The sequence below is a fragment of the Harpia harpyja genome, chromosome 3, assembly GCF_026419915.1.
Source record: "Harpia harpyja isolate bHarHar1 chromosome 3, bHarHar1 primary haplotype, whole genome shotgun sequence".
NCBI classification, from domain to species: Eukaryota; Metazoa; Chordata; class Aves; order Accipitriformes; family Accipitridae; genus Harpia; species Harpia harpyja.
In genome coordinates, this window is record NC_068942.1 from 45178151 (window position 1) to 45203047 (window position 24897).

General features: G+C 41.0%; 1 protein-coding gene across 11 annotated transcripts in view; it reads right to left on the reverse strand.

Moving 5' to 3' along the window:
- RAD51B (RAD51 paralog B) overlaps nt 1-24897 on the reverse strand; it is a 489201-nt gene that overhangs the window by 151288 nt on the left and 313016 nt on the right. For 10 of the 11 annotated variants that reach the window (XM_052782386.1, XM_052782383.1, XM_052782387.1 and 7 more), the window contains exon 10: nt 11026-11104. In XM_052782386.1, the coding sequence (XP_052638346.1) occupies nt 11026-11104 (79 nt within the window). Of the gene's footprint in view, nt 1-10144; nt 10185-11025; nt 11105-24897 lie in introns of those variants that run through there. The other variant, XM_052782390.1, reaches the window with a different exon arrangement.

Consider the following 24897-nt stretch of genomic DNA (forward strand, 5'->3'; position numbering starts at 1 on the left):
GAACTAGCAATTTTCCCTGTCTAATACTGCGGAAAGGTTATGCTGCAGTGCCCTGTGCTTCCTCACATTTAAAGTTAGGGTAGCCAAGGGCAACAAAGACTCCTTCCTCTCTAGCCTGATAGCAGAGTTCTTCCTTCCTTTTGTTCACATGAAGCACAAACACCCAGCTGAACAATAACCATGGATGCTTCATTATGATGCTCTTCTGGGCACCCAGCCCTGGTTAGCATTATCTTACCACTTGGTTTTGTTTTGAAGGAAACCCGTGAACGGTCTTTTCAGTTGCTGGTGTTTCAAGATCAACATTACCTCTACTTCCTCTGTTTTCAAGTCTCCTTATTTTACCAACAATATGTGGCACTATGAAGAAAAAAAAAAAAAAGACACAGAACCAATGAACTGAGACAACTGCCAGTCTAAGAGGCAAGCAATAACAGAAGGCCATTTCAACTAGCTTTCTCTGAACCAGTTAAGCTACTGATTCTGAGCATTAGGAAAAAAACCAAAACCAAACCCAAAGAAAGCCAAAACAACTTAATCCTTGGCAACTATTGAAGGAAGCGCACATGAGGAACACAGTGCCTTGGAATATACTTTAGGCTTGGAATACACTTTATTTGAAAACATCCAGACATCTGATCATACTTCCTGAAATCAACATCAGCAGCAGACCCCTCCCTGTCACATCTCCTACTTCGTGGACAAAAAAGCCTTTAGTCATTCAACAAAATCCATACCCTCTGATCCATAACAGACAGGTGGCAAACCTGATTTACCACAGCCTTATCACTTGTGCATTCCTGCAGACTTTCAGTCTTCTTGGACAAGCAATTGTTTTGGACAAGTTACTAAATTATCACTCACTTTTCACACTATGGGAAGGACAGGTGAACAAATTTAATGACAATTGTGCAGTCATCTCTGGACCATCAACCCAGGCATAGTCAAGAAGCTACACTGAAAACAGGTGTCGGTGTATGCAGTTCCAGTGGTGACTGGGAAGGGGAGCAAAGGGGGACAGACAGCTTCATCCTCAGCCAAGGCTCTTTTTCTGCAAAGATCTGTCCACAAAAGACACATTCTCGAACTGAGTGTGAGGCAAGCTGGCCTCAATTAGCACCATGCTGTCGGCTGCAGCCCTCAAGTGCACCAGCTCATTTACCCCCTCTGCCAGAAGATGACTTGAGTTTGCAGATTCAGTTTGTGCGTTCAAGTTCCCTGCGCCTTTGAGTGATATGGCAGTAAGCAGTGTTCTTCCTGAGCCCAGACAGCTGGGACCAGCTAGAGGGATGCCTTTCTCTCCTCATGTTTGGATGTGACAGTGGAATTTAGTTCATTCTACACTGCAGAAATCTGGACTTGCTCTGACTTCTGGCCACCGCTTAGGAACCTTTCCTAGGGCATGACAAATCTTCCAAATGAAAATCAAACAGTGCCTCGGGTGGCTGCTTGTCCTCACTGCTGCTACAGTAGGTGGGAAGCTATGGGTCAGTTGTGTGACCACCCATTGCCCAGTTCAGCCTAATGCGCATTCGAGACAAAAAGGCAGAGCAAACCCGTTTCTCAAGGAAAAGAAAGTATCGTGGATGAATAAAAGCTAGCTCTGTTAAACTCCAATAGACTCCTATTCAGTATTACTCAGCTGGAAGGGCTGTAGCGCTGAAGCAAGGCCACAAATTTGCAGGGGAAGGAGGGCTGAAAGGCAAAGAAGAAACGACATACCTTTGAGCTCTGGTGTGCACAGCATGAGGCCCTGCATCTGTATCAAATATGAAGGTGGCTGGGATCACATTACAGAACTATCAGAGCTATGCTTTAACCACCCTAATTTAGCAGTTTTGGCTTTTGCTACCACATTAGAATACATTGGCTTGATTTTCAAAGGTAACAAGCACCTACAGCTCCCACTGACTTCAGTGACAGCTGCAGCTCTAAAAATCAATTTAAGATAGTTTGCATATCAAGAAGAACTGAAGGAAAATAAAAGGCCTATTGTGTGAATATGAAGAGTTTAAGCATCGCTGATGGGTGGTATAAGAGTCCCTTCCCTTTTCAAATGAATTTCACTTCATGTTTTGTTTGGTTTTCCTGTTGATGCATCCTGCACCCTCCAGTGCTAAGCCGGTGGGATCCCACATACTTTTCCTGGCATGTGGTGTTTAAAATAAGAGACCTCAGCAATCGGATATCCTCAGCATTTCCAGCTATTGAACACAACCATGAGTACTGTGATCCAATTTCAGAGCAGAAAAGAAAAGATATATAGGAATATTCTCCCTGTGCTGGTATGGGGCAGACAAAAGAAAACTAAGCAAACAGGATGTTCTGCTCCTCTGTGAACTTCAGCAAATGGCCACGGCAGACAGGATACAGTCTACAAACTCACAGCTGCAATGTATGTGCCTGGCTGCCCAATACCTTGTTCTGGGTAATTCACTCGCAGCACAAATACAGCATGAAGGAAGTAAAAGGTGTAGTGTGCAGTTCTCACCTGACATGCCTCAAGACTGAAGTCCTTCATCAAACACATGCAGCCTGAAGGAGGAATGGGATGTTTTCTGTATGCTACTAAGCAAAAGAGTCTCATCCCTAAACTCACTCAGAACATCTTCAGGAGTGCAATGCTTGGTGTTCACGACTCAGGACATCAGTCTGCTTATTCTAAGCTTATTCACTCAGTAGTAAGGCACATCCCAGCTGAGGTCTCCACAACAGCACACAGCACTCTGGGAAATCACCCTATTGCAGACTGCTTGATAGCACTCTAATAGTCCCACAACGTTTTCTAGAAACGTCACTCTTCACATCTCTGCTGCTGCTTCTGGAGAGCATACCTTCACAGGGCATTGGACTATACCGGAGTTTGTTTCTGTAATGGAAAAGCTGGGAAGTTTAAATGAAAATAAGATTCAGTGGACAATAAAGTAAAATCTTTTCAGCAACCACATCTCTTGTTGAACTGTTAATTGTAGGATCATCTGCCTGTGCTTCCTCTTCACCCATGCAGTCATGCTTGCACTGCCTTGCCGCAGTTGAGCCCTAAGGCAGACCCTGTAGGGTTATTCAGGTGCCAAACCAAGGAACAGCCAAGGCTGATACACCACGCTCTAAAAAACTGCTGACTAAACTTGTTGCCTCTCATCTCTGTAACCCTTGGTTAACTCAATCCAGCCCTGAAATTTAATCTCACAAATTTTTCAGGGGTCTTCACAGAACTGAATGACAAAGGGCTAGATTCTGGTTTCATTACAACATAAACAGTGAGGAGAAGCACTACAACAATCATTAACACTATGTTAAAAGTTCAAATGAACGTTGCAGAAAATACCTTACAGTAATAGCCCAATGTTATTAATTTTAGGGAATGACTGTAAGGAGAAAAACCTTTTGAAGTAAAAACCTGTTTGTTGGGAGGGTTTATCACGTGTGTCTGTTTTTATGAAAGTGCTATATATTCCTGTTCCATCTTATCAAGACAGATTTAAGCTTATATGATAAGATCATTTAAATTTGTGGTTAGTCCAGTTTTAAAGACAGGGCAAGTCTACACATCAGATGCAAAGATACCTGAGGTTGTTCTAGGTGTGTTAATTCTGGAAACATAACATTTCAAAGAAAACCAGCACTGGGGCCAAAGCATCAGGAACCCTATTTGCAAAGCCTTATCCCTGTGCTAGTAAGCCCCACCTCAGGCAAAGTCTTCTGGTTTAGATGAAGTGTTCAAATGTACCTATCTACACAGGACTGCCCTCTGGAGACTTCCAGGTTTAGACCGTAGCTAACTGTTGGATCTCCGCACCACTGTCCCCTCCCCAGCACAGGGAACAATAAAGCGTCCAGCATTTCTCTTCGGCAACCAGGCTGTACACTCAGATACTTTACAAGATTTTAACATGGAGAATACATAAAGTCCTACAGCTAAAGAAAAGTTGCATATCCTACCAAGGTTAAGTCATTTGGGTCATAGTCCTCTATTGCTGACTATCGTTTTACAAGATAAAATGACAGTAGTGATGGCTTCACCAAACATGTTACTGGTGAAGCCAGAACAGACATAACCTTTGAGGACAGCAAAAGAAATCTAGTTGTGCCTACATGAGAAAGGGGTAAATCACAGTGAGACTTAACTACCTTTTACTTTCATAAGTTGCACAGAATAGCATGAGACTTTACTCTGGCTGAAAAATATGTTTTTGGACAGACATTTTTTTGGCTTCCTACTCATGAATGTGTTCATTTAAGAACATGAAGTCCATTTTAGGTACATTTGACCTTATTCTATAAATCTGTAGCTTGAAAGATGTAACATCGTCTACGTTAAATCCAGGCAATTACTAGTAGAGTCTTGGTCTTCTACGACAACGTTCAGTTCCCAGAACAATATACTGTCACAAATCACTACCTCTAATCAACAGACAACTTCACTCCTTATGTTAAAAGCCGTTTGGAAAAAAGGCCATTTGCTTTAGCACTGTGCTGAAAACACAGGGGAGCAGCCCACTTTGATCAGGAATTCATTACAGAGAGACTGGTAAGGAGAAGATTTCTCTGAAGTGAGACCATTTTGTCCCAGGAAGCCTATGCCAGCCTTGAAAAGAGGGGAATGTCTTTGCAAATCCAGACTTACGCTCTTCAGCTTATTGTTCTTAACAACGCTGGATTGAAAAAAATTAGTTTTGATTCGTACTTGTGTAAAAGTGAACACATTTGGCACACTGCTTACACTAAGTTTTTTTTAACTTACATTTAGTAAAACTCAGGAAAAATTAAATGCTGGCACTTCAGTTGCAATCTAGCAAAGCACTTAGGGACATGTTTGGCTTTCAGTGCAAGAAAGCAGTACTGTATCTTCAGTGTCTTTACATATGTGTTCAGAAATAAGCAGGTAATTCAATACTTTGTGCTAAACTGGATTTATCCAGCATAATATCCTCCCACAAGTTAAGCTCACAGCAAAAAGTATGGCCAGAAACTTTACCAACCTGTTGTCTATCTACTATGCCACTAGAAAGATCATGTTTGCAGATAGAAACACTTAATTTTATTGAAATGATAGAGTTTATTTTGTTTCTATTGGATCTAAACCCAAGATGCCTCTAGTCTTCCTTCACAATTAAAATATTTTCCCTCCACCTCTCTTCATTATGATTTTTAGTTGGTTTTGCATCTGTGCTTTGTTTCTCTGGACGCCTTCATTTGACAGTCATGGAGTTCAGCTACTCCAGCGAGGCTTTGCCAACGCTGTTGCAGAGCAGTAGAGTGATTCCCACAAAGCCACCTAGTGAGGACGCCCTCACCCAAGTGAACACCATTCCTGGGTCAGGTTTAGCAACCCATTCCCCCAAATGCCATGAACTGGCTGAACAAAAGGACATCTTTGTTGATGTCAGCTACATCTGTACGGGTGATTTTGCTGGCATTGGGATGATGGGAGTCTTACTTTTTTCACATTCCTTACCACCAGGATAGACCTAGCCTACAAACCAATCATGCTTTTTTGCTCTCATTGTTACAAACCTGTTAGAAATAGCATGAGGCTTTCAGTGTCCTGTGGGGAATACAGCAAAAATGGTTCCACCCCACAGAGATCCTAACAATGATCAGTTCATCTTTATCCATCCAATAGGGCTGGAAATCACCAGTGGCACTGCAAATCTGTTACCATCTCAATAGCAATGCACAACTTTATTCCCATTAATCTGTCTTCCATCCATTCACACATCAAGTACAACCCTGCTTCATTTTACAGATTATATCCATGTTGCTCCAGACAAAGGTCACTTTATAGTTACAGTTCTTCAACTGAATAAAAGCTTTTGATGCAGTAAATCATTGTCTCTCACTGTTCAAACTCACACAATACAATACAAATAATGCTGCCCTTTCTTTCAGAATTCCTGTTCTACCTCGCTACTCATTTCTTTACAAAATAAAATGAGGCACTTTTCACTTGCTTCAGCCATATAAATTACTTACAGCGCTTTGGAGATGGTTTGCCATGCTGCACTACAAACTCAGACCCTATGCTATTTTGAGATCAAAATGAGACTCTTTCATTACATTAGTGACAAATGAAACATAATGTACCACAGTTTCCCTAGATTTAGCTGTTCCTAGATCTTTTCCCTCTTAGTACTGTGAAACTTAAAACCTAAGACACTCTCTTCCAAGTGCCATGTATCTTTTGTTTCTCCTTATCAGAAGTTACCTGCCTCAATAAGATATTATAGGCAAGGTGAGCGTGATTGTGTACACACAGACATGTGTGCAGTGGAAAAGAGGGCAGGAAAAAGGGTGGATTAATCAATTAATTAATCATCCAGTCCTGCTGGTACAAAAATCAAACTCTTCTTCCCGTTAGCGATACAAGGTATTCTGTCCTTTCTTTGGGTAGTGAGGGGAGCCAGTCAGCATAAGACACAAAAGTTTCGATGTTAAATTTGCAGATAGTTATTACTTTCTTTAAAAAGGAAGAATAAGACGTAGCAGGATAAAACTTAATGTCAAGTACACTCATGCAAAACGGCACCCATTTAAAGGGAACAGTGCTTTATTTAGCACTGAAGATCATAGTAAGAACTGAGGCCAAAAGCTGAAGGCAGGTAAATTCTAATCTGAAATACAGAACAAGTACTTAGCAGCAAGGTATCTAAAACTTGAAAACACTGTCAAGGTAAACCAGGAACTCACATTTCTTGATGTCTTTAAAGAAAAGTGAATGCCTTTCTAGAAGACATGTTTCAGTGTAACATAAGTTATCAGGTACCTGAAGGAAACATGTATGATATATGGGAGGTCAGTTTGGATGAACTGCTGATTCCACCCGTTTTTAAACCCTACGAAACTGAAAATAAATCATTGCTCAAAAGCAAGTCCTAGCTCACTAGTATTATTTGCCTTACGTTTCCAGTGCTTCTGAGCTCTTCCAGTGAAGAGCAACGTTAATCACTTGGTTAAAGCATTCAGCCAAAAGTCCCAATAGACTCTCCAGCTGGCAACCAGTCACCATGTTCCCTGTCTTCTTTTGCAGCACCATCCTCTGGGTAACAGAGGGCATTTACTTAGGTGACATGGAATGAGACTTACTTCCACAAACAGCCAAGCTATCAGTTGCTAATAGCTAGGCTCTGTTGCTAGCTTGTATTTATGCCTCAGAATACTGCTGCTTCTAAAGTTAGACTCAGACGATCACCCACAGAATACAGCTTAAAACTGACATCAGCTTATTCAGCCTATCTTTTTTTTGCATATGTGTGTGCATAGCTAAGTGGCATCTCCTAGTTCAGCTCACCTAACTCAGTATGTGCTACATTCAGCTTCAATGAAACTACAACTAGGCAAGAACAACCCAGAATCTGTTCTGAGTGATACACCAGAACAGAATTACCAGCTAATAATTTCCAATCCAAACCAGAAATTGTATCACTACCAATGAGAAAAATAGTCTTGTGACTTGCACCCTTAATCAAGTAGATCTGGAGTTTTTTTACTGTTATTCTTCTTTTTAACAGTATCACTTCATTCACTTTAACTAGTATATTGAATTAGGGAAGCAACAGCAAGTCCTCAAACAGAATACACAAGCAGACAGTAAAACTTCCGATATTTTGCAGTGCTTAGATCCTGGCTTCTGCGTCTCTGTTTAAGATCTCTACAAAATAGAGATCTGCTGTCAGACTGGATTTTGCACTCACAATTCAGGTTCATCACAGAGTCACACTGTACAGCATGGCAGTACATTACATGCCACTGTATTGCAATGGAAAGGCAACTGAGGCTTTTGGGGGGTTTGCGCTCCACCCCCTCCATAGCACAGAGCATACTGAAGCCATGAAAGGAGACTGAAGGCTGAATTTCCTTGCTAAATATCTGACTGGCCAATCTTTCTTTCCAATCATCAAATTTCATTTCTCTAGTCTGCAAGTGGAAATAAAAGAATGAGTGAATAAATGGATTCTTTTCATCCCTGAACACTTCAAGTTTCTAAAAGCAAAGAAGTTTTCTCTGTGGCACCCTTGGGCAGCCTGGAGCTCTCCTCTGACAATAAAAGAGAAGCAGTTCTGCCTTCACTAGGGTCTCCTCCGAACACTTCTGTGCTTGCACTGAGGCCATGAGATGCAAAGATACCAGGGAAACAGAGCAGCGATTTACATTGACAAAGAGGATTTTGATACACTCCTCCAAATGGGGCAGCATTACCATCTTAATAGCCTTTTGCTCTCAGCCCTCTTCCTGAGGACGCTGGAGATTTTTGCGAATGGAGAACAGTTCCGCTTCCCATTTTAACTGCAACAATAGCAGAAGGGCTCCTTAAACTGCATCAAATAGCAGCCTGTGAAATCCCTAACTAGCTGCACTGCCTCTCCTGCCGTTTTATTATCCTCCGGCCCACAGAACAGAAGTGGGGAGAGCTCCTCCTCATTTTTAGCCTATTCCACACATCCTAATCCCTCAGAGGTGGCAATGGAAATTGCTTGTGGAACTGTTAAATCACACTTTCACTTTGTCTTTCATTCCCCCCATTCACCCTCACTAATCAAGGAGTTTCCAGCCACATTTTCCGATATCAGTTTGTTTATGGCCTATTGGTTAATGGTCCCGGGATGGGACCCGCTGAGTAAAAAGAAAGAATCCTGGGCACTTCAGCCAGCTGCTGCTTCTCACCAGTTCCCACACCCATCCACTTGTTCCCATCAGCCACCCTGAATGTGCTCACTGCCTGACACCAACTGAATGAAACAACAAAGCCTGAACGGGAAAGCTGCCTTTGCAATCAGGCTGCGGGACAGATTCCACTTGTTAGTGCTATATGACATCCCTCAAGCAGCAATGCAGAGACACTCCCTCACCGGCTACCCGTGGCCAGTTGCCTTACTGACATCTTACCTTGCATCCAGCTTCCCTTTGGAAAGAAGCACCAGCTACAACTCTCATAAAAACTCTAGCCTCTCTTGCACAAGGCAGCCTGGTGCCACTTTCTGCATCTTATCCACAACAGCCATTTCCAGGTGATTTGTTCACTTCCTCTTTCCATAGAAATAATGATCACTGAAATGTGGGATGAGAACATGCAATATTTACTTTGTACAACTCAGTGAGGTAGCTCACGTGTAAGTGCTTACAAGTCTCTGTAAAATAGTCTGGGGCACATTATTAGGGGAACCATGCCCTTCCTCACTACCCATCTTGGAAAAAAATATCTAAAATGGAAACATAATGGTGTAGTCAGGAAGTAAGAAAAGGCTCACACACAGAAGAGCTTCAAGCTGCCTTCCAAAATGTAAAAAGAATGCCTGATATCGAGACAGTGTTTACTTAGAGAAATCCAAACTGGTATCTCACCTGTTTTTAGAAAAATGGTGAATGATGTTTTAAATGTCCGCCCCAGAAACGTATGGATACAGGGAAAAGAGCAATTGCCATACTCCCAAAACAGTGCTATCCTTCTATCAGAGTCCTACTCCACCATCATTACATGTTACCAGGCCCATTTGTTCTTTAAAGGTAGGGTTTGGTCCTTGCAAAGCTATATTCCTGGCTCACAGAGAAGAACTGAAACAAAGATCCTCTCTGAACAAATGCTTCCTGTTTCTGAAATGGGAAATCTTTCTTTCCCAAAGTTTTACTACATTAGTGCCTGAGGACAGAGCAGGAAATTGTCTGCCTTTTTTTATAATGATCAGAAACACCTCTGCAACTCAGAAGATATTTGAGATAGAAAGTAGCTTGCCTTCTGCCTAATACTGAACCAAAACATGTCTAGACCAACTGTTGCAAGCCATCTCAGTTTAACTAATAAAAATTGGTTTTAGTTCCTGTAGCCTTTTAAAATTACTGGTACCAAGTAAAGCAGATCAAATTCCCAAAATACCATCTAAGAATACACTGGGTATAGTATCCAAAGGCTTTGGAAACATCGGACGGACCCCCCACATTATCATTATGTAGATGTACCAAATGGAAGCAAAAATGCACCATAAAATATTTTTGTTTCTTTTGTTTTCCTACATTGTGTATCACCAGAGATATAAGCATATTTAGTCATTAGTAAATGTAAATATGTCATTGGCCTGGTGCTGCCTGTTTGAAGGTGAGAAACGGGCAATGAGAAGGAAGAGAACTGTTCACATACCTTAAAATGTTCGTAGGGCTTTATGGGGTCAGTGATTATCAGTCACTGGAACCTGAGAAACAGCGATGCTCACTTTTCTTAATGCCATGGTTGCATATCAGAGTGTATCCTCTAAACAAAACGTGACAGGCACTGACTAGTTTTATTTAGTCTGCTAAACTGTTGCAGCAGTCAGGAGCCAGGCTGCATATCAACAGACAGCAACTCAACAAAATTGATCTATGAATGTCTGTCAAAAATAAGGACCTTAAAGGAAGATTTATTGGGATAAATGGGGAAAAGAAGGGAAGAGCTGAACTTCCCTTTTTGCTGTGGTCTGAAAGTACATGATTTAGGACACGGCCACAAGGAATCCTAGTTCCCTGCCATCATGATAGTAATATCCAGCTTTTCAGTACACTACCTCATATCCTAGAGAATCTGAGGATTATTTAAGACCATGGGGCATTTAGCATTAAAATAATCACAAAAATAGAGAACAGATATTAATTTCCTGTATTTTTATTGATGTCAAGCTATTTGCTAAAGAATAACCATTTATTAAAGCAGGTTATTAATGATAGATGGGTACGTTTCTCCTGGAGAAACCTATCCCATAGGAGCAGTGTTGCCAGAACCATTCTACTTTACCTTGAAGGAAAACAGGAAGCCTTGATTAATAATTTCAGGGCCCGTTCTTAGATCCATGGGAATATGCAACAACTAATTTAGTATAATCCAAGACAAAGCAGTGAAGGCATGAGAAGCCTGCCCTTGTCAACCAGACTTTTTAAATGTGTGGGGGTTTAATTAGGTATAAACAGCACCATTTTCAACAACAGTTGCTGTTACCTACATTCAGCCTGCTTAAAATACTAACTGAAAAGGCAGAACAATCAATGCTTTGGTCTTACCTTGAAGAACCAAGCCTGATTTCTCAATGGTGTAGAAAAAAGTGGAGAATGGAGCAACAGGGGATTTAGCAACCAGGAGCTGCAAAACCAACAAGTAATATGTAAGTACACATCTTTATAACATACTGATCAGAGCTCAGATCTGTAGAATAATCTCACTGGATTTAACTTCCAGAAGTAGTAAAGCATACTGAAGAAATAACAAGGTAGTTATTGATCTAGCCCTGTCACTTCTAAGTAGCTGAGGTCTTCTCATACGCACGTATAGATCATGCTGCAATTTTAAAAGGACTCACAGGTCCTAAAAAACCACTGTCATGAAAGCAGGAAGTTTTGCTTGTCTTATTGGCATCCTGTTAAGCTTAATCATTTCTGCTGGTTCAGGCAGTTGCACTCAGAGACAATTTTGAGCAGAATTGCAACTGCCACTGTGTAATGCAATTTTAATCGCCATTAGCCGTTCCACAGATGTGCCCCCTCGCCTTCTCCAAGAACTCCACCCGTTGCCTTCCTCCAGCCCCTGGAAGCAGTGTGGTCCACCTGTGGGTCATCACACCAGGGATGGTAACATGACATTGCACGTCCTCTTTTGCAAAAGGGGTAATGACCAAGTCAAGCTTTATTGAAGGATCTTGTGCTTGGAGTAACAAAACAGGAATTGGAACTCCCTCGGGGTGTACAGCTCAATTGAATTTAGCTTGGCATTTGGGTGCGCTAGCTCTCCATGGTCAGGCCAGAAATATCCCAAGCTCTCTAGCTCCACTATGGAGGAACCATCCTCTGTGGAAGATGAGCTGCAGCAGAGCTCTGGAGACAAAGAAATGGGCTTGTAGGCAGGGTAGGTGACGTGGGACCCGCAGTGGCAAACTCACACAAATGTGCCAGGTTTTATCGCTTGGCTGTTTTGATTTTTGCTCATTGCCGAGGACTGCTCCCTCACAGCTTGCCTCAAAATAACCCTCATTCTGTCACCTACATGAAAGTGACATTTTAATGATAAACTTAATAAGCTCTGCCCAAGAGTGTAATCAGCACAAACATTGATCTAATGGTCCCCATGTGGGCCCTGCAGAAGACTCTGACAGCAGCGACTGAAATGGAGAGCGGGCTGCTGCTCTGCCTCCGGCACAGAGCTGCTGAACAAAGCTGAAACACGTTTCTCCGCTCACCTCTTCAACAGCTAGAAAAGGCTGGGAACTGGAAACCAGCCCTCCCGGCGGTGGCCGTGCACCCTGGAAGAGCCTTCCCACCTTCCCGGCCCCTGAGGACACAGTTTGGGCAGGCGGTTCCCCCTCAGCCCGTGCTGATCCTCTGCAGGGATCTGCTCCAAGCAGAGCAATGCCGCAGAGCCCGAGCCGTGCCTGCTGAGGACACGGAGCAGGCCCACCGACTTCCCTTCTGCCAATGCCCTGACTTCAGCTAACCCCTCTGTGAGGCCTGCCTGGCAGCGTGCTGTGGAACCATCGCGCACCTCAGTGCCTGAATTTCCAAAGCCCTGTCAGACACCACACCTTCTCAGCCCAAGATAGGCAGCCCTCTGTCAGATACATCCAAATACAGGTTTCTTAGAACAACAGACAGTAATAATCTTATTTTTAGAGGTGTGAGGCACAACGGATCCTGCCGATTTCAACTGGAGTAAAAAACCCCCATTATTTCCAAAGGTCATGCTCTAATTCTGCCAAACATTCAAGCACTCATAAGGGTCACGGCATATGAATTTCGGTTGGTGGTGCCTAACGATCAGCAGGGAAACAGTAAGCAGGTTTGATAAAAGCCAAGAGAGACTACAGAAAAACAAGGAAGTTCATGCTCACCAAAACTGCTCACATTTCACTGAAAAGTCAGACAGTATTGAATCACTTAATAGACATGCAGGACTAGGACATTTATTCCTAAGTGTAAGATTAACAACGTCAAGCACCAGAAGTTTGAGGTCTGCAGTGTCCTTACGTAACCAGAGGATTTGGCAGCAAATCCTGCTGCAGAATCGAGGCTCGTGTGACTTTCCTGTAGCACTTTAAATGCTAAGGGTGTCCGTACAGCAGGTAGGTGTGGACAGGACCATGCTTAGGTGTCTTGCAACTCTCTCTCATCTGATTCTGATACAGGCTGAAGAAACAAAATCCTTGTATCTGGTTCTTCAAACATAACCATTATTACCCACAGCCAGCTAACATTTTTATGGTTTTCAGAATTTAAACCAAACATAGTCTCCCTTCTTCTTCAGACAGTAAAAAATAACGGCAGGCACATAAAGACCACAAATACAGCCGGAGAACATCAGACCAGTCCAAATGTCAGTGTTTTCCTTTCAGTCACATGAAGCTGGCAAACCCACCTCAGGATGCAATACAACCTTTGAACACTCCAAGTAGGAAAACTGCTGTGGTAGCACTTTCCCCTCTTCCATGTTAGTTACCGTTCTCTCTGGAATGAACTTCTGGAGAAAGGAGGGGCATGTCACATCCCATGTCCGTGACGCACCTTGACAAAACCCGAATTCCCTTGCCCGTCATTATCCCCAGAGCCAGCACTTCCCACTGACGCGGTAGGAGGGGGAACTCTGCCAGGAGGCAAGCAGAGTGCCTCCTGGTGCTTTGCGTACTCCCTCAGCTCTGAGAACATGAGGGAGAGGATGGGGTGGAAAAACTGAAAACTTCAGCTACAGAGTCTCCCACAACAGCTGGATGTTTAATCAGAAAGGCCTGAAGTGAAACAGTTACAAATCTGATGTCTAAGGTCAAATTTTTGGCATTCTGTGCTGTAATATGCACATAAATACTAACCTATATATGCATGTGCACTAGGCACAGCTGTACGTGCAAATGGATGGACATTCAAATAACCCTATGTACATTCTGTTACTGCATTTTTATGCAGTTACAATATGTGTATAACTAAGTATAGCAATGAAAAAATATAATAAATCACATCCTTTCAGCAGCATATCACAGGACCCCTCTAAAAGGCTGCTGCTGCACAGTTACATCTGAGGCTCAGAATTAGCTTCCTTTTTAGTGAAATGGGAACAGTTCAGAATATGCAAAGGTATTGCTTTATTTTGAATGTTTGCTTACTGAGAAAAATAACCTTTAAAGTATGATTGCATATTTCACAACCAGACAGAGTACATAGAATTCTTTTTTATAACACCAAACTCTACATTAACATAACTTTTTAAAAAAAGTAAATACGTATTTAGATTTGTGTTTCAACCAAAGAGAAAAAACTGTAAAGGTCATTGCAACCATCCTCTGGTTGGAATAGCCAACACAGAGTAGGTTCTTATGTATGCACAAGGAACTTATAAAACATAGAAGGAAATACATATCAAAAAAACCAAAATTATGTTTTGGAGGCCAAGATTATTAACAATATCAAAACAAATAAAAATTGGAGTTATAATGAAATGACATTGGGATAGTGGTTAAATATATTCTAGACATGAGTGAAGAAATAATCAGTGTTCAACAAGCAAGATGATGCTGAAGAGGAGGAGAAGGCAGATAATGGGACTTATCTATATCATATAGATACAGAAATAACAACTGAGTGGAAAGAAAACTCCATCAGCTTAGCGTATTCAGTAGAAAATAGATAATCTCTGTCGAAAAAACATTGTAAGAATCAGCATGTGAATTTAGGTCTGATTGATAGCTAGTATTTGTCATACATCTATGAGAATGAAGATGTTCTAACCTAACTGAGAAGCAGCAAACATAGTCCTCAAAGGCAAGAGAAAAATAATGTAAACTGGTGAGTTGAGGTCTGTAATCTGATTTCAGTATCATGCAGAGCTTTAGAAGAAATTTTGAAGGGAAAAATAACTAAAGACTTGGAAAATGGGATAGAATGAAACATGGATATCGTGCCAGGCATACCTGACATAATCCTTTGAATTTTTTAGAAATCTGAAGTAAATTGGACCTCATCTATTTGGATCTCTGTAAAGTTTTTAACAAGACTAAATAGGAACTGATAATGAAGAAAACAAGGATAAGCACAGAAGCCATAAGACGAAAGGAGAAACCGTCAGTTATTGAAAAGAAAACACTTCCTGGATATATGAGTACCTCACAAGATATACTGACCCACAAGCTGATGTAGCCAGGACAGCAGCAGATCCAATTGTTAAGCACACCGACCACCACATATACCTGGCAAAACCAGGGAGACACTGGTGTTTCTGTACAAGCCACCAGTAAACTTTAATCTGGAATACCATGTACAGTACAGGTCACTCATGAACTCAAACTGCAAGAGATGAGCTGTATGCTGGTGAGGAGAATGAAGTGTGCATCTGAGAGGCCACTAGAAAAAATTAGCTCAATGTGTCTAGCAAAAATGAAGGCTGACAGTTGTCTATATGTGTAAGTGAATGGCGAGAGCGGAAATGAGAGAATGGAGCAGGAAGAAAGACAAGAGCTTAAACTGACAACACTGGCATAAGAACAAACGTGCAGCCACAAAGACATTTTGGCTGGACATTTTGAAGTTTATAACCATTAGTAAAGTGAGATTCTGGAATAGCCTTCAACTCAAAGAGGCAAGGCTAAAAAAAAAATCTTTGCTTTTAGGATTCAGATTAAAATATTTATGAAAGGGATATGAAGCAGTGCCTGCGATGCACTCCATAACCTATGAAGTCTCTTCAAGTCCTGTGGGCATCCTGAGACACATTGAAGCCCTCCCAACTAATCTTTTATGCTGATAGAACTGACGGAGTTGGAATAACACATACTAACAATGTCCCTTGACGGTCCATATGCAGTTAAGGATCTTTGTGGTCAATAAACCAAGAAAAAATTGCTGGTTTTCAAATACAGAATTTATAATTTAAAGTCTTCTCATCTTTATCTTCTGGTGATCATCTGCTCCTCTCCCTAAGATTCCAAGCAGCCACTTGAGGATATTGAGAACACAAGGGATCTTCCAGGATAACTCAGAAGCAGACATGTCAGGCAGAACAGGCATTTCTAAACTCACACATATTTAACATATGACTTGTTCTAATTCTAAATCAGTCCTGGCCAAAAACTGGAGAGAGTACAGAAAGGTTTATTATCTGAACCTGGACCTGAATCAGAATTCTTTATTAACAAGCTGAAACAGGAACCCTTCCACAATCTTACTTTCCCAAACTTAAGATTAAGAACCTAAATTTTCAGTCCAACATAAAAGATTTCCTCCAATCCTTTTTTGCTGCAGGAAAAGAAAGGAAAATACAACTCCACTAATGTTCTTGATGTATGTAAAGGAATTTATTGCTTTGTTTCCTAACCAGATAAGTGAAAGACACACCTTTTATGATAAGCACTATTTAATTAGGGACTCAAAGGTGAAATCCAGGCCTCACCAGAGATTTTTTTCCTGTTGACACTTCAGTGCAAAGTTGCACCAAAAGGACCACACGTTTTGAGATGAGTAAACAGTAATGGTAAATAATAGTCTAAAGAAGTTAACAGGCATTTAGATTACAAAAAATATTTTTTCAATGGTGAAATGAATAGAAAATAGACATAGAAAAATGATGAAACAGTACTGAGTCTTTCTAATTCATCCTATCCACGATGCTTCTGGAATGCTATCCATGAGCTATCCATGAGCTTCTGGAAGGGAACATAAAATCCAGATGCAGTTATTCTTACACTGCTGTCCTACTAAAGTGTGAATGATAGAGGTGGATGAGAGAAGTAAAAATCAAAGCTATTTTAAGTTTTGCAAAGTCGTACCTTTACAAAATGGTGAAATCTTAGTTTCCTTTCTTTCCTTTCTAGCATCACATTTCCCTGTCAGGAGGTTTGTGGTAATTATTTATTAATTGACAACAATGCGGAATAAACATTAAGCAACTGAAAAATGATTTCTGCCATGAGGCACGTTAAGGACACAAAGGTACTGTGGAAGAGGAGATATATCACCTTGATGAAAAGTGAATAGAAACTGGATAGATGTCATTAGATTAGATAAAGGAAGACAAATGGGAGACGGGCAGAGCAGTTGAGAAACAAAAGGCTTAGAGAAAATTGATAATGACAGCAGAAAAATTGTACGTTAAAGTTTGGTTTTTAATTAGTGAAAGCATTTTTAACAATACAGTTTATTGTTTATAAGCTTTATGGAAGAGATGAATCACAGAAATTGATTGCAGAAGCCCAGCAGAAAATACTAATTATTGGGACAACATCCCCTGCCAATAGCAAGGAAAGTGATAAATTGGAAAATGTATTGGATGGACTTTCAGAAGTATTCTGATAACCAGAAATCAAGCCAGTGTCCTGCCAAAAAAAAGTAAAGATGATGAAGGGGAAAGAGTCTTATATCAAATTAGTTATCAAAATGCTAGGATGATAAACTACCAAACAGTGAAATAAGATGATGATTTTGATTGACCTATGAGCTCTCACATGGTAAAAAAAAAAAAAGATTTCATAATGGAAAGCTAATGATTTTAACAAAAGTAATGGACTAAGATATTTCAATGAAATATTTGAGAAAAACAGCTGTATTAACATTTAATACATCATTTCCATTTAGACTGGAAAGACATCCAGTTTCTTCCCCATTTTTTTACTGAGACTATTACAAGAAACTGGTTCTTAGCAATGACTGAGGAACATGAGTGAAACCATTTAATGCCTCTTTTAAACTATATCAGCTTCTTCTTATCAGTGAACGGATTCTTCTCTTTTAATTTTGTTCTAAGTTTTTTCCTTAGATTTCCCTTTCTGCTAGATTTACCTTATCTCATCTTTTGTACTGACAAAATGCATATACATGCACTAAGAACTGAATGAAAAACACACCCACATTTACAGCCAATATATATTTTGGAATTCAGATCTACTGACCAAATACGTGAGATCTGTGAAAGGAGTCTGGCTCTCACTACGCTTGCTGCCCTTACTGAAACAACGCTAGCTTGCTGGGATTTTTTGCTAATTCATATTGTTGTCCTATTGCAGTAAGCAATCATTGCTAATAGTGCATTTCAGGAGAACTCTTCAGTTACACCACATTTGCTTGGAAGAGCATAGCTGAGAATTGAGAAGGAAACTTACACCATCAACACTGTCATTCAACAGGGAAAAGACGCTCTCTCAAGGTTCAGTTAGACTCACGTAGTAATAAAATCAGTGCTAAGCTAAACAAATCTTTCCTCTAATTGTGCCAAATTGTCTGGGTGGACTATCTTCATGCCAAAATTTCCCTTCTTATTGTAGATTAGCAGGGTTGTTTTTTCAGCTGCAACAGAGCCCAGGAAAAAGCCAGTAAGGAAAACAACAAAGTTGATTTTGCATCAGATATCCCAGCAGACCTCATAACTGTTTTTTCTGCCCTCCTGGTTCTTCTTGGGCCCTATGTGCAGGAATTTGATATATTCTAGAAACTAAAGTGGCAGTCCTTATTCTGCAGATCATTTATTTTTGAGCAGGAGCTGCGATCCAGTTCCCAGGGCCAGCTCTCTTTCCCAATCCCACAGGTCACGCTGCCTTCAGCCCACTAGAAAGGTGCCCAAGGAGACAACCAAGAGTCCCCTAACAGGCAGTGGCATCCAGGCTTCACACAGCAGTATACCAGTTGTTCCCTGCTCCGTCTTCACATTGAAGCATCCTTCAGGTCAATGGGATGGCTTCTTACAAGGTAGGAGAAAAAATGGTTATGCTTTCTGCCAAGTCTCACCAAGCACTAGTGGTCGTTAGACCTTAGAGCTCTCTAAGGCTTCAGTCTTGCAACAGGTTCTGATTTACCTTGGGAGACAACTGCTCCTTGTTGCAGAAACACAAAGTGACCCTAATATGTTTCCAGTGTTCTAGTGAAAAAAATGTAGTTTAGGTATCCTGCAATCACTTACTAAGCTTGCAGGATATACCTATAAACAATTTACTGATCTCCCACAGCACATGATTTTTGGGATAACAACATTTTGCTTGTATATGGTACTTAATCTGTAGGTTTAAAAAAGGTTTTATACGAGCGGGGAAAAAATAACCCCATTACACATTTGGGTAAATTGAAGTTCGGAAATTAAATACGCTCTTAAAGATCATATAGCTGATATCAGTACCAAAATCCAAATAAGACGTTATCAAATCACATTGCCTTCACAAGCAAATCACTGTAGAGTTTGTTTGACTTTATCATGGACTTGTGTTTTCTTATGGAAATGACTATCTCCTGCTTTGTATCTTCTTCCAAATCCTGTTGCGAGGAAAAGCTCTCTATGCACAGATTTTCCCCTTTCAAGCAGAAGGAAGCTCAGCCACCCGAGCAGTACTGTCTGCACCTGTACGCTTGTTGTCAGTAGAAAAGGCTACAGGCTGGGCAGGCTGTGCAATGATTGGGAATAAAGAGGGAAAACGGACAGGTTGAGAGAAAAGAGATCTATGCAGTCATCCTTCAGCCTTCCTAATCATCTAGACCCCACACATATATTCTCCCTGGTAAAAACAAACTTGGTGGATTGACACAGGGAAAGCTTAAGATGTCTTGAGCACTAGAGAGCAAACAATGACAGGTGGGGATACAAACATGCCCCACTACTGGGAGTAGATGTGGAGTCCCTACCACTTTTGTACATGTAAAAAAAAAATTAAAAAAAAAAAAATCACAATATTGATTAACATGATTTCTCAGGAAACTATCATTTCATTTGTGCCATGCACAGTACCTGAGAGATGTGGTTCCCTGAAGTCCAGTTGTTTGAAAAGGCTTTCATCAAGGCCAGGTTAATGGGCCTCAACTCAATAAAACTCTTTATAGAGCAATTTAAATGGATTGTATCTCTCCTTCCCCCACAAGAAAATCCTGTCCAGATGAAACTGTTTAGGAATGAGTTTCCTTTCTACTACTTTATAGAAAAGCAACAATGGCAGCTAGAGACACTTTATGAGAGGCATTCCATAAATCCCAACCAATTAGTGAAAAAAAGTAGGCAAGCAGAGTTTGTGTGTACATTCTAAAAATGTCCATTAGCACACATCTGGAAACAACACCAAAATGAACAGACTCAAAAGGCAGCTGACCATCCTGCTGTTGCCTCACCCCCCAAACTGTAGCAGCACATCTGTTTATTTTCTTTTAGTGCAATGCATACAAATTCCATGTATTAAAAAACACTGCTAAAACTGCAAAGCCAAGAAGTCCCTGTGTCTTATCTTAAGAAAAAGGGAGGGAGGGAGAAATGCAGATGCATTTAAGACAGTTTTCCAGGGGAAACAGCAACAGTGGACACTAATTTGAGTAAGAAAACTAATGAAGGGAAAGCCTTCAAAAGCCCGAGGGAAAACATGAGATGGATTCAGAATGGGATAAAGAATTCAAAGAAATCTCAATCCTGAAATAACAGCATGACACTTATATTAACAAATGTAATTAATATCAAAGAGATCAAACCTTCTCAGCCAAATTCTGACAGATTACCTTTGATTTTAACAGTCAGTGTTAGTGGGAAGCAGAGATTCTGAAATATTTAAAACAAATCTCTAGAAATCATGAACCTATGCAATATTAGCCAAATTTCAGATAAATCACTTCTTGCCTGTTTGTTTTATCCTAGCATTAACTTTTAGGGTAAGGTCCTATCTTCTTTTGGGTAAGCCTGGGCAGATCACTCACCTTTCCTCACTGTGCTCCACTCTGACTTCAGAAGTGGTAAGTTAATATTCATTGATTTTACATTGCTGTACTTCTTATGTGTAATTATTTAGGCTGCTTACCTCTCTAAGCTCTGACTTACATTTATGCTAAGCATATGCTTCTAATGTAACTACCAATAATTTAATTATTTATGCTACAGATTCATCTTAAAGAAGCACCAGGAATTCCTTACATGACCTTAGAGATGGTAGATGGTGGTCTTGCCCACGGTGACACAGAAATGTGTGATAACTTGAGAATAAAGGTAAGGAAATACGGCTGTTGATTACTTATCCAATGTCAAGACTAGAAGTGCAAGTGAGATAAAAGCATTTTATACTACTTTTGACTTGCCTTTTCTGAATTAGCCATTTCATCCCAGGCAGGCCTTGTCTGGCGGTGTTCTGTCTGTACTCTGTTATAGGAGGCTATAACAGTAGTCGGTGTCAGCGACTGCACTAGCTTTGTGCAACCGCAAATTCTTCCCCAAGCAGAGGCCAACTGAGTTGCTTAGGTAGCAGAGAGGTGGACAGATGGTTGAAAAGCTGACCTAATGAGACAACATGCAAGGAAGCTGAGAGAAGCTGAGATTCTGCTTTGCAACACCAGACACAACAGGACATTCAGGAGGCAGTACCAGTGTCCAAGCCCCAAACTCTCAATGTCTTAGTGGTGGCAGTAGATAATTTCAATGGCTATTGACAAAACAGGACTTTTTACAACAGAAAAAAAAACCCTCTCAGAGCAGTTTGTTAGTGCAGTTCTTCCTATAGTAATGAATAACAGTCACAGGCAATGACTCCAATAAAAATAAACCATCACTGCATGCACATGTGGCTAGGCTTACTCCCAGAGGAGACATTCAATACTTGCAAAGGAAAGAAATGGAAGGAAAACAAACAAAAGGAGGAGATAGAAATGAAAACCAAGAATCTTTTAAGAATAGAGGAGAAACAGGACAGTGGACAAGTCCAGGAAAGAGGACACTCTCCAAATCTCAAGCCCTGCTATACTCAGCTGGCTTCAGATCTTGCTTCTAAAAAGCAATACGTATATAAAGGACTTTTTCATAGTGCATAATGCCAGGACCTGGGAATCAGGATTCATGGGTTTTCTTCCTAGCTTTGCCACTGTTTTATTGGGCAATTATATGAAAATTATGTAGCATTCCTTTTCTTCAGTCCAAAATCAGGCATGGAGATAGACATCTGCAGCAACTTCACTGTATTAATTTTCTGCCAGGTAGGCACAGCTCCAGAGATACCCTGCTTTCCCCTACCCAGAGAGTACAGCAGAAGGATCAATAAGCAACAGATCTGCTATCTGTTTTCTCAAATACTCAGCAGGGTCAATTCCTTCCCCTCACATAAGACCAGAACAAAGGCATGTGTTTTGGCTGTGCCTATCCAGGCAGTTGCTAGCAACGGATGACCAGTCTGTAAATTGTTTCAGTCCTTGCGGTGTGCCAAACATTGGATTTCAAGTGAGAGAGCTCAGCATGTAATATGTACTGCCATTCAGACATGGTTTTAGCTTCAGGCACTATAATGAGGAGCTCTAAATATCCTTGGACTGAGTAAACATAACTTCAGTGGAAGGAAACCATCAAAACCTCAAATGAGTATCAATCACAGACAACAAAAGCAAAACTTTCGAAGGTGAAGTGCCCTGATGTGCTCCAGGGCAACGACTGTCCTGAATGCAGTAGGCCAAATGCAACAAAATGCTGCTTTTGCTTAGCTGTCCTCTCCTAGAGTGTGAGCAGACCCCTGAACCCTCTAATCCAGAGTGCCTTTTCCTGCCTAATGTATGTAACTTAACAATAACTTCAGTGGCAGGGAACTGCACTGCCTAGGCAAACATTGGGTGACTTCAAGTTTAATTGGAAAAGAAAATGCAATCCCAGATGTTTATCCAAATTGTGTCTGAACTGCAGCAACCTGGCCAGGGAACTGCACAAAACCAGGCTGCCCCCAGTATACTTCTACTTAAGCCAGACTTCTGGTGCAAGTTCCCCAGCGTGAAATATGGGGTATGCAGGGCCAGTCAGCTCCCTTCTGCTCATGTAACACCAGACCCTGTGAAATTCCTCTTCCCAGAAGTGCTTTCTGTCTCCCTGCCACGTGCCTTATTCCTTATTTTGCAAAATGGATTTTGTTGTCTTTTCTGTTTCCAAGTCTCTCCTAATTTTCCCGATGGAGAGTCCTCTAGAGGCCAGGAAACTTCACAAGAGCTTGGCCATGATGATTTCCTATGTTATAATACTTTTGAGGCCCAAAGCCCTGGTAATTGTCCAATGTGAAGGGTAATTCAGGAGAAAATGCTTGTAGCTTTTACTAAGCAGGAAAGAGGCTAGCCAGCCAGCATGTCCTGGCTACCACAATGAAACAGTACCAAGAAAGGGATCTGAGGATGGTGCTGTGGCTGGATAAAGTTGTTGGGTAGCATAAACACAGCCTCCTAAGGGAATTCTCCTGTGCGGCAGCTTGTGGTCACTCATCAGACTTGTAGCACACCGGTAGTGAGAAGAACAGAAAACAAAGTTTATGTAGCTTTTCAGAGCCTTCCATACAGTTCCATTTGACTTTGGTTCTGGAAATAAGAAAAGGGCTGAAGGATACAATTCTTATTTACGACACATACTGGAACACTGCCTTATACCGGGATCATGCATCCCGAATCGGGAAGGACTCCTAAGGGAGTACCAGTACAATAGCACCAGAGCAGTTCTCAGAATACACAGCTGCTTCCACCCAGCCTGCCAGACTTGCCTGGAAGAGACGGGACCAGTGGGGAAGACAGCACAGAAGCCCAGCAGCTGCGCACTTTCTCCTCCACAGAACCACATGCTCCGACAGAGATGCCGCTGGCTTCTCTGCCCACATGACTGCAGAGGTAGGGATCCAAACAGCATCCAGTCCTCATCATTGCATGGAGTAGGTCAGCTCGGTGTAATTCACCAGCACAACACAAGGAATATACATTCTTAAGTATGTAATTAGCATATGCATTGCCATCATGATTTATTCTTCAGATCTCTATGAACCTTCTTTACGATAGTTTTAGCAACATATTTATCTTCTAGAGATAAAAAAGTATCCGCTGCAAATTCAACCCCAATGCCTGTTTCTAATGTGTCTCAAATCTTTAGTTAGCCAATAGTCATTCCTTCTTTCACTTCCTTTTGGCTTTCTAAATGACAAAAAAGCTTAACATTATTGTTTATAAATTGGAAGAAAATTAAGCCATTGTAAAAGAGCATCACAAGTGTGCTCTCCCCATCCTGCATTCATTGTTTTTGGACATCAGTAAAAACAACAGTGTCCTTCATACTTCCTTGATGTAAAGCCATAATCTTAATTTCTCCGACTTGGGCCAAAAAGATTGGGATTCAACCAAGTCCTAGACCACAGCATAAATATTTTTCACCCACACTAGTAGCTGCAAAATGCTTTTGACATGAAACAAAGAAAACCACTTTCCAAGGTTTTTTTGTATTCACTTCCTTCTGTTCCTAAACCTAAAGCCCTTGGAGACAAGCTAACACAACACTGCTGAATTCACATGAAAGAGACAGCAATAGTATCTTAGGTAAAGCCTCAGTAGAGTATATTTTAGAGTCCACTGGGCATCACATAACAAGGACAAGGAAAAAAAAGCTAACAGATCCATGAGCTAATACATACAGATGCAATGTGTGTGCTTTTGGAGTACTGTCATGCTTTACAGGTGTTGAGAAAAGGTGATAGACTTAATTTAAAATTTAATTTCAATCTTTCTACAAGACTCAGATTTTCTCTAGCAAGAACATTATTGGGAGACATTTTACCAAGGAAGTGGAAAACAATGTGTTCAAAGAAAGCTTAATGGCCTTATAAACATCATCTGTATTACTGAATGTACACATGTTGAATAAGAGTCCTAGAAAAACTTTTCCCTAACAAAGTGTTTCAGGAGACTTCCTTTATATTTCTAGAGGGTAGCTGATCCCCACCAATCCACACCAGGTAATGGCAAACATGCTTGTTCCAGTGCATGGCATAGATGCACAAAGGCTGGACAGCCCTTTAGGACCTGAAACATTGCTTTATAACCCACCAGATCTGAAATTTTTGATGACAACATGCCCCAAATAACAATCAGCAGGTTAACAAACCTTTTTATGTTGGAGAAGAAACAGAAGTAAAGATCAGACATAATGGTCATTCTTTTCACAAAATTATTGGGAGT